This window comes from Aythya marila (assembly GCF_965140915.1).
Source record: "Aythya marila genome assembly, chromosome: 9".
Taxonomy (NCBI): domain Eukaryota; kingdom Metazoa; phylum Chordata; class Aves; order Anseriformes; family Anatidae; genus Aythya; species Aythya marila.
In genome coordinates, this window is record NC_139050.1 from 23,280,973 (window position 1) to 23,294,319 (window position 13,347).

General features: G+C 50.0%; 1 protein-coding gene across 1 annotated transcript; it reads left to right on the forward strand.

The window, feature by feature from the left end:
* Positions 1-5,532: 5,532 nt before the first annotated feature.
* SLITRK3 (SLIT and NTRK like family member 3) lies at positions 5,533-8,697 on the forward strand (the record flags this gene model as incomplete). Its single annotated transcript, XM_082767561.1, has 1 exon — positions 5,533-8,697. The coding sequence occupies one exon, from the start codon at positions 5,533-5,535 to the stop codon at positions 8,326-8,328; it is 2,796 nt and encodes a 931-aa protein (XP_082623687.1). The 3' UTR covers positions 8,329-8,697.
* Between the last annotated feature and the right edge of the window lie 4,650 nt (positions 8,698-13,347).

Here is a 13,347-nt window from a genome sequence, read left to right on the forward strand (position 1 = left end):
TATAATATAGAAAAACAAGAACTTTTGAAAGGTTCTTTAAAAAGAAAGAAAAAAGAAAAAGAAAGAAGGAAAGAAGGAAAGAAGGAAGGAAGGAAGGAAGGAAGGAAGGAAGGAAGGAAGGAAGGAAGGAAGGAAGGAAGGAAGGAAGGAAGGAAAGAAAGAAAGAAAGAAAGAAAGAAAGAAAGAAAGAAGGAAGGAAGGAAGGAAAGAAGGAAAAGAGGGAAGATCTCAATTTTAAATACATTTATCTTGACACACCAGACAAATGGAGTCTCATGAGGACACAAGGGGGATCTCCAGACCAGGGAAGGAATTTTAAGGCTTTGCCAGGCTTGAACACCAGGCAGATAAGTGGTGTTATGTGAAGTCTGTCCCTTCAGCCTCTGCAGCCATGAACATTTCCACCCAGGACCACTCTCTGCACCACATTTTCCCCAACCCATCTGACTTTCCAGCCTTCCCTCCTGGCTCAAGGATGCAATGTAGGTCCCCAGAGGCAGGGGCTGGCGCTGCCCCATGCGAAGCCCTCTGCAGCCAAGGGTCAGCCCTCCCAGAACACCGTACTTGCTGAAACAAGTGCATGAGGCTTGGATTAAGCAGCACAGCAGCCTGGTGGTGTCTCGCAGCTCTGCTCCTGGGCCCAGGCTCCCACGCATCCCCCTGCCCAGGGGATTTGAAGCCCAGTCATGGCTATGCAGGCTTCTCTGGGCCCCTAGCCAGAACCACAGCCAGAGCCCAGGCACTGCCTGTCCCTAAATCCTCACAGCACTCAGATCCAGAACCTCTAAACTGCTCCCTGGCTTTAGCAAAATATAGAGAGCCAGAAAGCAGCTCCCATCTATAATAATTACAATAGAGTTTCCCTCGTCCTTGCACTATTTATTGCTTTCGCCCTTTCCATAGATTGCTCGAGACAGAAGAGGCTATTAAAGATCAGAATATTTCTTTCTGGACAGGCTGAGCTTTGGTAGAAAACTCCGTCCTTCTCTCAAACATTTCCACTTCTATTAGAAAAGGAATGAGTTGGTTTATACTGCGGATTGAATGAAGCATTAAATGACTGCGTTACAATGACTGCAGTGGGGGGAATGGTCGCCTCCAGTGGAAATGTAATGCTGTAATGATACGTTCGTAAAGGCACAATAATTGTTCAAGTATCCTTGTCTAATTTGTCACAAAAAGTTGTCCGGGGTTTTTCTCTCCCTTATTTTATTTATTTATTTATTTTGCAAGCCGTCAGGAGGAAAAGGTACATGCAGTAATCACAACGAAGGCTGGGAAGAGGCAAACAGGAGGGCACCTGCCAGCCCTTCACCTGGCTGACACGCATCTCCCCTGACTCCACGGCTCCAGGATGGGTTTTGGCAAGGAAATAGCTCGCTTGCCAATACTAATTATTATTATTAATAACCGAGTGACGTCCCAGTCTCGGTTGCATCAGCCCGCCGTACCCTGAGCCGGAGCTGCTGCCAATCTGCCGAGCCTGCTCCCAGCAGCTGGTGGCAGCAAAAAGAGCCGAGGCTGCGAGCTGCTTTGGGGCGGGGGGCGGCCAGGGCGATTGCTGACTTTGGGCTGGGGGGGGACACACCGGGAGACACGGGATTTTCAGGCCGAGCAGCGCCGGGAAGGGCCAGCACCTCTGGACGAGCTCCCAGCTCCTGCTCCTCCCTCCGCACACCCGCAGGGAGCATCGCAGTGCCGGGAGGGGGGGGGGGGGGGATGCCCCTCCTGCGGCCCCGAGGGTGTCCCGGGGGGGTTAAGGGGAGCTGCTCACATGCGGGGACAGCCGGGCACAAGGCGGGGGTACACTCCCTCAGCATCCGCCGGTTTGCATGCACGGGGCCAACCCTCGCAGCCCCCCCGGCGCCCCCCCGTCCTCCCATCGCCGGCCCAGCGGCGAAACTTGCAGGCAGCATCCCCGACGTGGGGGGAGGACGAGCCCCTTTCGGTGGCATTTTGGGAAAGTTGCGGGGTAGCGGCAGCGCAAGGTCCCCAAACACGGCGAGGAGCAAAGGGGCGTGCTGGAAGGGGGGGGGGACAGGTCGTCTCTCACGGCTCTGAGTTGCTGCTGGAGCCCCCCTGCGAGCTCGGCACAAGCCCAAGCCGCTACGATTTGCCCTTTCTCCCTTTCCGCCTCCCCCCCCTCCCATTTTATTCCAAAGGGGGTGCCAGGTGCGTGCCGCCCGCCTCGGCGGGGGGATGATGCTGCGCTTTAATTAGGAGGGTGCGGAGCGCCCATGTTGAACCGCTGAAGGAGAGCTCGGGAGCCTGCGGAGCATGGGGCCCGGCCGCGGAGGTAGCGCCCCTGCCCGCGGAGAGAGCCAGGAGGAGGCGGCGGCCCCCCCGGGCGCTTTCCCGGGCCCCGGCAGCTTCGCCCGTCAACTTTGTGCTGCCGAGCAGCGGTTGCAGTTAAGTCTCCTCCCGGCCGAGCTACCCCGGGAAAAGGGGATTTGGGGTTGGGGGGGAACCGGAGCCTGCCCGAGGATGGGGATGCGCGGCTGCGGACGGCCGCGGAGGCAACGCGGGGCTGCGACCCTGCCCTGCCCGCAGGTGGGATGCCGGGGGTGCGCCCCTGGGAGGGGGGGTCCTCGCTTTCCAACTTTCAGCCGCGGGGAAACTCGCGCAAGCTGCGCGCCCCTCCGCGCATTCTCCGCGGACCGCTCCCCCCCCAACCTTCCCGCAGCCCCGTTACCTTCCTGCGGCTCCCCCGCGGAGGGGGGGAGATGCCGGCCGGCAGCGCTGCCCTCCGCGGGCGCGGCCGCCCTCCGCCTCCGCGCAAACTCCGCGGCGGCGGAGGGAGGATGCGAAAGGCGCCGGGTGTCCTCCCCGAGGCTTTGGGGCTTTGCCTCCTGGCCGGGAGGGAGGAGGAGGCTGCTTGATCCCGGAGAGGTTGCGAGGCTCGGGCGAGGCTCGGCACCGGCACGGCCCGGAGGGGGCGCGGTGCGGGGAGCCGGGAACCCGGGACCCAGGGACCCCGGGACACCCGGACCCGCTGCTGCAAGGCTGCAAGGCTGGAGCTTGCAGTCAGGGCATCTCTGATTCCCTCCAGAGTTGGATTTTTTTTTTGTTAGAAGAGGTGGTGGGGGAGGGATGCGAATTGTGACCCATCCCGGCGGCTTTTTCCTCTCTGCTTCTTCTTGCCTTTTTTTTTTTTTTTTCCTCCCCCATCTGCTCGTTTCCCACTTCCCTTCCTCTCCGCCAACCAACCCCCTCCTTCCCTCTCTAAAAAAAAAAAAAAAAAAAAAAAAAAAAATTAAATAAAAAAGGCAGGGAAAAAAAATGTATAGTCAGGGCTTCCCAAATGCGCGCCCCCGACCTGGTGCCAAGCGCGCCCCCTTCATTTGTTCCCCTTCTTGAAGCTCATTTTCATGACGTGGAAAAGCCTGATCCAGGGCAACAACAGCACCACACACACACACACACACAGGGAGCAGGAGAGAAGCCCGAGATCCTCCGCCGCGCCCCAGCCCTCCCGCTCCGCGCTGCCGGTGCCCGGAGAAGGCGGCGGCGGCGGCGCTGGAGCCTGCAGCAGCCCCTCTCCTCCCTCCTCCATTGAGTGTGCCAAACAGCAGCTCTGCATCCTAAAGAAGATCATTGAGGGGCTCATTGCATTCCCAGCACGTCTCAGCCTTGCTTCTTTTTTTTTTTTTTTTTTTTTTTTTTTTTTTTTTTTTTTTTCCCTTTTGCCTCAGCTTCAGCAGGAGTAGAGAGAGAGGGAGAGAGACGGAGAGGGAGAGACAGAGAGAAACCAGCAATCTTTAAACTCGAGCTTTTTTCCCCCTTCCCCCTTTCTTTTTTTTCCTTTTTTTTTTTTTTTTTTTTTTTTTTTTTGGAACGATGTGCTAAAATCTCTCCTGCAAACCGGTAAGTACAAGCTTTCTGGATCCTTTTGTTTCTACGTAGGGTCAAAGACACCCCCTCTCCCCAAAAGAAGATATAATAACCCTCTTTATTTATTTTTTTTTTATTACAGCCCTTGCAGAAGAGAAAGAACTTAAGTGGCTAATATTTTGCAAAGGAGACAGAGAGACTGATACTGCAATATAGCTCTCATCTCTCTCCCTTCTTCCCAATTAGATGCTGGCTTTAATTGCAGGGGGTATTTCTCTTTTCATGCTTTCAACCATCTCTTTCCCACAGGGGAGGGTTTCATTCGCAAGTTGATCCTAAGGATTTCTTTTCGTTTCGCATTTCTCTCCCCTAAATGCATCTTTCTGCTCTTAAGTTTGTGGATGGGGGTCAAAATTTTCCAGTTCTTACGCGTGGAAGGGAAAAAGGACCTTTTCTGTTGAGAGATTAAGACCGAAAGCAATGATCGCTCCGAATAATTCTAATGGGCATTTCAGTGATTCAAGGAAGGCTGCATCACCACCGTTATTATTACCATCCTTAGCATTTCTCTATGCCCATACATTTGAAATATCTGGTGAAAGGAAGGGTGAAACCATATGTTGAAGGAGCTGCATCTCATTAGTACAGTATTATTTTCATCTGATTGGAGAAGAACCATGTCTTCATTCGGAAACGTATATAGTAGGATAGATAATTTATCGTCTGGTAAGTGTCAAGGCATTTTTTCTTCCACTTTCAGCTTTTTAACTGGGTCTCCTGCTTGGTCCTGGGGGCGCAGAATACCCTAATCCAAGGCAGGCTGAGCGTTTCAATCCTAGGTGCCTCTTTAGCTGTCACTTCCCTTTAGATCTGCTGATCGCATGGGCATGTGCTTTAGGAAGATTAATCATCTCTAAATGCTTTAATCAGCTAAAATGACTAATATGTGGTATGCATTTATCTGATAATATACCCATTGCATTAATTCATCTGTGTGTTTGAAAGGGGAATGTTTTCTTTTAAATTAGGATTGTTAACCATTTACTGTTTTAAAGACGTTGTGGTGGCTTCTGAAGGGAACTGTTTTCTCAGGGACATTAGCAAACCTTGCACATTCCTTTGAACTTACATATGGAATAATATTGAGCTGGCAGGGAGAGAGATTCAAGGACTGAAATTCAATAACTTTGGGAGTTTGCATGTATAAAAGATGTAGTGTGAGACTGGAGAAATCTGCCCACTGCTACGAGATTTTCCCCCTGTAGTTGACATAGGCTACGATGGCAATAAAGCCAAAACTGCAAACCAGTATGAAAAACACGCAGTTCTGAACGCTGGTCCTATGGCGGAAAACACGCAAAGACGCAACACGTTCTGCCTGTGTGCTCCTATCGTTGTATGGTCTGCATGTGCTGTCCTCTTTATAGGTGGCATTTACCAAAAGGGGGGGCGGAGGGAGATGAGGGAGGCTGATATCGCGTGATTAAACCTTTTAACATCTCTTAAGTATAAATCAGGGCAAGGCTCACACACCCAACAGCTCTAGAGTTTGTTGTGAACGTCTACCCAACAATTGCTGAACTTTCCAGGAGTCTAACACAAGTCTAGCAGGTAGGGGCTTGGTAAAAGGAGTGGGGCAGGAGAGAAATACTGAAAATCTGCATTTTTTTTTTCCCATTGCAGTTTTGTAAACATCAACAAATGATGAAACCTTCCTCGGCAGAGACGCTTCATAAAGGAAGGATGTTGTGGATAATTCTTCTAAGCACAATTGCTCTAGCATGGACTACACCAATTCCCTTGATAGAGGACTCGGAGGAACTTGATGAGCCCTGCTTTGATCCATGTTACTGTGAAGTGAAGGAGAGCATTTTCCATATACATTGCGACAACAAAGGATTTATAAATATTAGTCAGATAACAGAGTCATGGTCGAGACCTTTTAAACTTTATCTGCAGCGGAATTCCATGAGGAAATTGTACACCAACAGTTTTCTTCATTTGAACAATGCTGTGTCTATTAACCTTGGAAACAATGCACTGCAGGACATTCAGACGGGGGCTTTTAATGGGCTCCGAGTTCTGAAGAGGTTGTATTTGCACGAAAACAAATTGGACATTTTCAGAAACGACACTTTCCTGGGTTTGGAAAGTCTGGAATATCTGCAGGCAGATTACAATGTCATTAAGCGGATTGAAAGTGGGGCATTTCGAAACCTAAGTAAATTGAGGGTCCTTATCCTAAACGACAATCTGATCCCCATGCTTCCCACCAACCTATTTAAGTCTGTGTCCTTAACCCACTTGGACTTGCGTGGGAACAGGTTAAAAGTCCTTTCGTACCGCGGGATGTTGGACCATATTGGCAGGAGCCTGATGGAGATTCAGCTGGAGGAGAACCCGTGGAACTGTACGTGTGAGATCGTGCAGCTGAAGAGCTGGCTGGAGCGCATTCCCTACACTGCCCTGGTGGGGGACATCACCTGCGAGACCCCCTTCCACTTCCATGGGAAGGACCTGCGGGAAATCAAAAGAAGTAAGCTCTGCCCCATGCTGTCCGACTCCGAGGTGGAAGCCAGCCTGGGCATCCCTCAGCTGTCGTCCAGCAAGGAGAATGCGTGGCCTACGAAGCCGTCCTCCATGCTGTCCTCCTTCCATTTCACTGCTTCCTCAGTTGAGTACAAAACATCCAACAAACAGCCCAAGCCCACCAAGCAGCCCAGGGCACCCCGGCCTCCCCCAACCCCCCGCGGCCTGTACCCCGGGCCTAACCAGCCACCCGTGGCTGCCTACCAGACCAGGCCCCCGATCCCTATCATTTGCCCCACCGGCTGCTCCTGCAGTTTGCACATCAATGACCTGGGCCTGACGGTCAACTGCAAGGAGCGAGGGTTTCACAACATCTCTGAGCTCCTGCCCAGGCCCCTGAATGCCAAGAAGCTGTACCTGAGCGGGAATTTGATCCAGAAAATCTACCGCTCCGATTTCTGGAATTTTTCCTCTTTGGATCTCTTGCACTTGGGGAACAACCGCATCTCCTACGTGCAGGATGGGGCCTTTATCAACCTGCCCAATCTCAAGAGCCTCTACCTGAACGGCAATGACATCGAGCGGCTCACCCCGGGCATGTTCCGGGGCCTGCAGAGTTTGCATTACCTGTACTTCGAGTACAACCTGATCAGGGAAATCCAGCCGGCGGCCTTCAGCCTCATGCCCAACCTGAAGCTGCTCTTCCTCAATGACAACCTGCTCCGCACCTTGCCCACCGACGCCTTCGCTGGCACTTCGCTGGCCCGCCTCAACCTGCGCAACAACCACTTCTTGGCGCTGCCGGTGGCCGGGGTGCTGGAGCACCTGCACGCCATCGTGCAGATCGACCTGAAGCTCAACCCCTGGGACTGCACCTGCGACCTGGTGCCCCTCAAGCAGTGGCTGGAGGCGCTCAGCTCGGTCAGCGTGGTGGGCGACGTGCTGTGCGCCAGCCCCGAGCGCTTGGCTCGCCGCGACCTGCGCTCCTTGGAGCTGGGGGCGCTCTGCCCCGCCGCTCTGCGCCCCCCCGCCGCTGCCGCTGCTGCCGCTGCCTCGCCCCCGGCCGCCGCCGCCCCCCCGCCGCCCTCCGCCACCGGCGCGGCTGCCTATGAGCTGCCGCCGCCCGCCGCCGCCGTGCCGCTCTCCGTGCTCATCCTCAGCCTGCTGGTCCTCTTCTTCTCGGCCGTGCTGCTGGCCGCCGGGCTCTTCGCCTTCGTGCTGAGGCGGCGCCGGAGGAAGCGGCCGTTCCGCGGGCCCCGGGCGGAGGCGGCGGAGCTGGGCGGCCCGGGGGGCTTCCAGGAGGGCGGCGGCGGGGAGCGCTCCCCGGAGAAGGCGCCCCCGGCGGGCCACGTGTACGACTACATCCCGCACCCGGTGACCCAGATGTGCAACAACCCCATCTACAAGCCGCGGGAGGAGGACGAGGAGGACGAGGCGGCGGCGGGGGGCGGCGGGGGGGAAGCGGCCGAGCTGCTGCGGGGCGCCGGAGAGCGCTTCACCGCCGCGCCCCCCGGCCCGGAGCCGAGCACCAACTACCGCACCTTGCTGGAGAAGGAGCAGGAGTGGAGCCTGGCCGTGTCCAGCTCGCAGCTGAACACCATCGTGGCCGCCCACCCGCAGCATCCCGCGGGCGGAGGGCTGGCGGCGGGCGCCGGGGGGCCGGGGGCGGCGGCGGCGGCGGGAGGAGCCCCCCGGGACCGCGACCGCCCGCCCCCCTGCGCCGTGGGCTTCGTGGACTGCCTGTACGGCACCGTGCCCAAGCTGAAGGAACTGCACGTGCACCCCCCTGGCATGCAATACCCGGACCTCCAGCAGGACGCCAGGCTCAAAGAAACCCTTCTCTTCGCGGCCGGCAAGGGCTTCTCAGAGCACCAAACCCCCACAAGCGAATACCTCGAGTTAAGGGCCAAACTCCAAACCAAGCCGGATTACCTCGAAGTCCTGGAGAAGACCACGTACCGGTTCTGACCGCCGCCCCGCCGCCCGCCCGGCACCGCCGCATGCGAGGAGAGGCTCCAGCTGTGCGCTCTGCCCGCCAGCTGTGCGCGCTGCGGGCAGGGCCGGCCTCAGAGCAGTAATCGACGAAGTGCCTTCGCAGACTTTTGCCAGCAGATGTTAATCAATCATTATTTTTTATACTGAAACTGAGACTTTGACTGTGCCATGTCTAAGGTATATTATTATTATTATTATTATTATTATCGGGGATCTTTGTATTGATCCTGATTAAGTAAATTCCATGTGTGTCTTTCTTTCTTTTTTTTTTTATTTTCTTTTTTATTTTTCTTTTTTATTTTTTTCCGTTGCAGTAAACTTCCTTTATATTTTCCCTTGGAGGGGAGGGGAGGGAAGATGGCATTTTGTGGCTTGCTTTCTTCTTGCCCATCATGGCACAGATTCTGTACATTTATTTAAAAAAAAAAATGCAAAGAAGCAAACGAGAGAGGTTTGCTGCATGCCTGGAAACTGCAAGAGGGAAGGGAGGGGAGGGTCTTGCTCGAATGTCTCACTCTTGTCTCTCTCCCTCCCTCGCACGCACACGCACCCACCCGCACCCCCGCCACCCCGCGGCAGCCCGGCCTCTCCGCGCAGTGCCCGCTGCTGCGCAGGGAATCCCAGGCGCCGGGGGAAGCCACCCGGAGCCGAGCAGCCCAAAGGATGTAACCACGTGGCGCACACACCTAGGGGATGCTCAGTGACACTTCATCATGACGCCATGGTTTTTTGGAGGACATCCGCACTTTCCTAAATAAAAGCAACATGCAAATATACAGGAAAAAAAAATGATAAAAAAAAAAGCTACTGGGCACCTGTCACTAACAGCTTTGTAGGAAGCACTTTTAATGTTTTCTCGCATACACACATACATGCACACACACACGCACACACACGAGAGGTACAACAATGTGCATATATTTATTCTGTAATTTCAAGTGAATATAAATTGTAAAGGTAATGTTTAATCATTGTACAGTGATGCGTCTGGTATAGCTTTCCTAATAAAAAGTTTTGAAAAAACATGCATATATATATATATATATCCACATATATATATATATAGGAATACAAAGCTTGAACCTTAAACGTCAGCTTCCCCCTACTGAGATTTCCTTCTCCCACCTTAACCTTGAAAGCTATTTTATTAATAACAGTTCGATGCACTGTGATGTTAACAGAAAAAAAAAAAAAACAAACAACCTGTACAGCTTCTCTTGCCAAGATACCACCTGAGACTTTTACAAATCTGATTTGCAATCCGTATTCCCACGCCGCACTGTATTTTCGGCAGTTCCCTTGCATCTCAAAATAGTGCCCTCTCGCAGGGGCACTGCTGGGGCTCCTTCTAAATGTGAAGCGAGCAGTCAAAGGGGGATGGGAGCGGGCATTAAAGCGCTTTTTAATTTTGGAAAAAAATAGGTGAAGGTCTCTGGGAAACGATGCCTAAAGCTCCATCCACCTCCCCGCGGCCGGGGGTCTGTCTGCCCCGGCGCAGCCGTTTGTTTGCTCCGCGCTGGAACCGGAATGTGACCAAAAGAAAGGGAGGGAAGGTCCCGGTGGTATCTTGGCCTCGGTCCCCGGGGCCGGCCGGGCGGCAGCGGCGGCTCCGCTCCTCATCCTCCGCCAGGTGGCGCCGCAGCCCCAGCGCTGCCCGCCCGGCCCCGGCTCTGCCGAGCGCAGCCCCCGGGGCCCTAAACCGGAGCCCCCGGGGGCCTTACACCGGGACCGGGGGGACTGCGGGGGGGGGGGGGGGACAGCCCACTGCCGGCATCCTCTGTCTCTGAGAACTGTCCTGAAGGTCTTCAGATATAGAGTTTTATAGCGAAATATCGAATATATATCTATAGGTATCGTTTGTCTTAATGGAGCAGCAGGAATGATAATTTATCCATAATAATAAATAATTTATATTTGTAATTTTTTTCACCCCCCATCTGCGTTAAAAAGCTTTCCCCCTTAGGGCATTTTTTCTGGTTGCTGTTGAGGGGACTAGGTTCTGCCACCTGCTTGGTGCGGGGCAGAAGTGAGTAGTGTCACATCACACCCAGCCGTCCCTCTGGCCTGGTGGGAACAGCTTTGTCCCACCCAGCACAACGCATTTACTGGAGATAAAACCATGAATGCTTGTTTTCACCCCAATTGTCCCCTTTATAGCTTCATCAAGTATGCTTATTGCAGGCTTTTTGGTCTATCTGTCTTGGAGAGGCAGCTGGGTGTGACAGTAGTGTCCCAAGCCCTGGGAGTAGCTGTATGTGCTTTGGAGAGGCAGCTCCAAATGTCTGTAAATCTATCATTGGCTCCATGGCTTTGCTAAAGAAATGTTATACATTTGAAGTTCTTAGATTCCTCTACTGAGCTGATATTGTTTTATTATTGCTGCAATTCAGCTCTAGTCTGTTGGGCATGGGGTTCTCTTTTCTTTCTTTCTTTCTTTTTTTTTTTTTTAATTTATTTTTATTTATTTTTATTTATTTTTATTTCTTTGTTGTTGTTGTTGTTACCATTGTTTTGGTTTTGTGTGTATGTAGTTGTTTTTTATTTTTTTTTTCTTTTTGATTTTTTTTTTAAGGGAGAGTGGAAGAGCATGGTCCTATTAAAAATAAACATCAAAGTGCAAAGGCCAGATCTTTCTTATGATAATCATTATAATATGATAATCAGAATTGCATTGATAAGCGTACATGCAAGTAACACGTGGAGCTATACAAACCAGGTTAAAGTACAACCCCTAGTGAGAGTGGTGCTGTGTACATTTGGCAATGTCATCAAACCCTAAGTGTTCATACTTGTATCCAAATATAGTAAAGCCAGTTGAAAATAATGTTTATATTTTAATTAAACTGCAGAAAGGCAAGAGAATTACAACATAACTATAGGTAGCAATCTCACCTGTGAATGGTGAGAAATCTATTTATTCAGTGGAAATAAATTTGTTCTATGAGAATGGAATTTTGTATTAAAAGAGATAATTTTTGGCTTACACTGAGTTATTTTTCTTTCCTTGTGTAGGAAACTTCCTTTTCCTTGTGTACTGGGAATTCACTGGAATCATTTGGGGATAGTTGCCTCTGGAAATATTGACAATACTTAACTGTGATAGTTAATGTATATTATGATGACTTCTATTTTGCTATTTCATTGTGTTGAGATGAGGCTGAGTGGGTGGTAGCATTACTTTCCACTACAGGAAACAAAAGTGGATCCATCATCTCTGATCTGCGACGGGTGACTATTTACATGCTGTGACCTGGGTTGCTCCTAATTAATAGGGATTATTCTCTTAATCAGCAGTATTCTTGATAGCATTAATAATATTGGGAAGGAACCAAATAAAGTCAATGATCCACATTCACATTGGAGCTGTTTGATGGGATAATATTTCAAATAAATAAATACATTTTTTTAGCTTATTTCATTATTGTATAAATAGCTGGTATTAGCTTCAGCAGTTCAGCATGAGGCAGTGCTCAGAACCTTTGTGTAAATCTTTCACTATGAGCTTGGTTTATCCATTCATTGTTTATACTGAAATTCTTCCTACAGGTGGAAAAGAAACAAGTCCAGGTAAGTCCCAGTCCTAGCTGACAATGACTGCATACATGAGAATAGATAGTGATGGTGCTTGGTGCTCTTTTGTACTTCCCTGATATTGTCATAGATGCAAAAATAATATTTTACCTGGGTTAAATGATTTGCTTGAGGCTTGGACAATGCTTTATGGATCTCTGGGTTGCATCAATAGTGATGTTAATTTTTATGGTATAAATAATAATCTGACTTCCAGAGCACTTGCCATCTCTGAAAGTCTCACAGCACACCAGGAACTGGACTGCTCTAGTTGGGTGAATACTACAGAGAGGTTGTTTATTGTTAGATTCAGTGGATGTGAGTTAAGCTGTGGTAACTCAAGATGTTGTCAGAGACCTTTCCAGAAAAACAAAACAAAACAACAAAAAATAGCACTTTTGTGCATATCATCATGCTGATTTGGTTTTAAGCAAGAAATGTGCACTTATGGCCAACTTGGTTTTTCTGTTATAAACGTTTAGAGCAACACGACAGACAGGTCTCTACAAAATATCAGTATGCAATGTTCTACATTTCTGAAACACAAGTATGCAAGCAGCAGCTCATGAGTGCTATGCTACTTCTACTTTAGTCATATTTCAAATGAAGTTGAACTGTTCACATGAACGATGTGTGATGAACTGGCTTTATGTATTACAGATATGTTCACGTGAATAAGGTGTGCAGAATCTGGCCCTAAGTTTGGAAGTTCACTGGTTATCTATATTACTCAGCCCTAGAATATGACTTCTGGCAATGGTTCAGCCACTTAGATACGAACTTGTTCCAGAACTGCACTTCTTCCAAAGGCATTTCCTTTTACAACATGGATTTACATACATTCAGAAATCAGACTGCTGCACATTGCATATTCCTATTTTATGAGTTTTCCTAGACTTGGTTCTAAATCTGACTTCCTCATATCTGAGTTTCACAATGAATTTATGTATGGATTATACAATACAAAACAATTGTTTCCATGGGAGAAATGGGGAATAAATTTACCCAATATGTAGTTTCATAATTTCTTCATACTAACAATGTCTCTTTGTACAAAATATGCTATTTTTAATACTTTGTAAAGCTGATGTGAGTGGGAATACATTTTTTTTTCCCACCTCTTGAAAAAAGATTCTGTTTTAATCTGGCAAACACAGCTAAATCCCAATTCAAAGCCTGTTCCTCTTAGTGGAAGAAGTGGAATGTGCTTGGAACAAACTCTTGTGTGAGCACAGACTAAAGGCCAAATCCTGCTCTTGTTGAAGCCAGTTATGAAATATCACATTACTGCTCAGTTTTAGTCAACAGACTCGAATGAAGAGCAAAGTTGCATCTCAGAAAATTGCAACCTATATTATGTGGATTCAAGTATATCAAGACAAGCTCTCCATGTTACTAGAAAAAGAATTTGTTACCATTCTA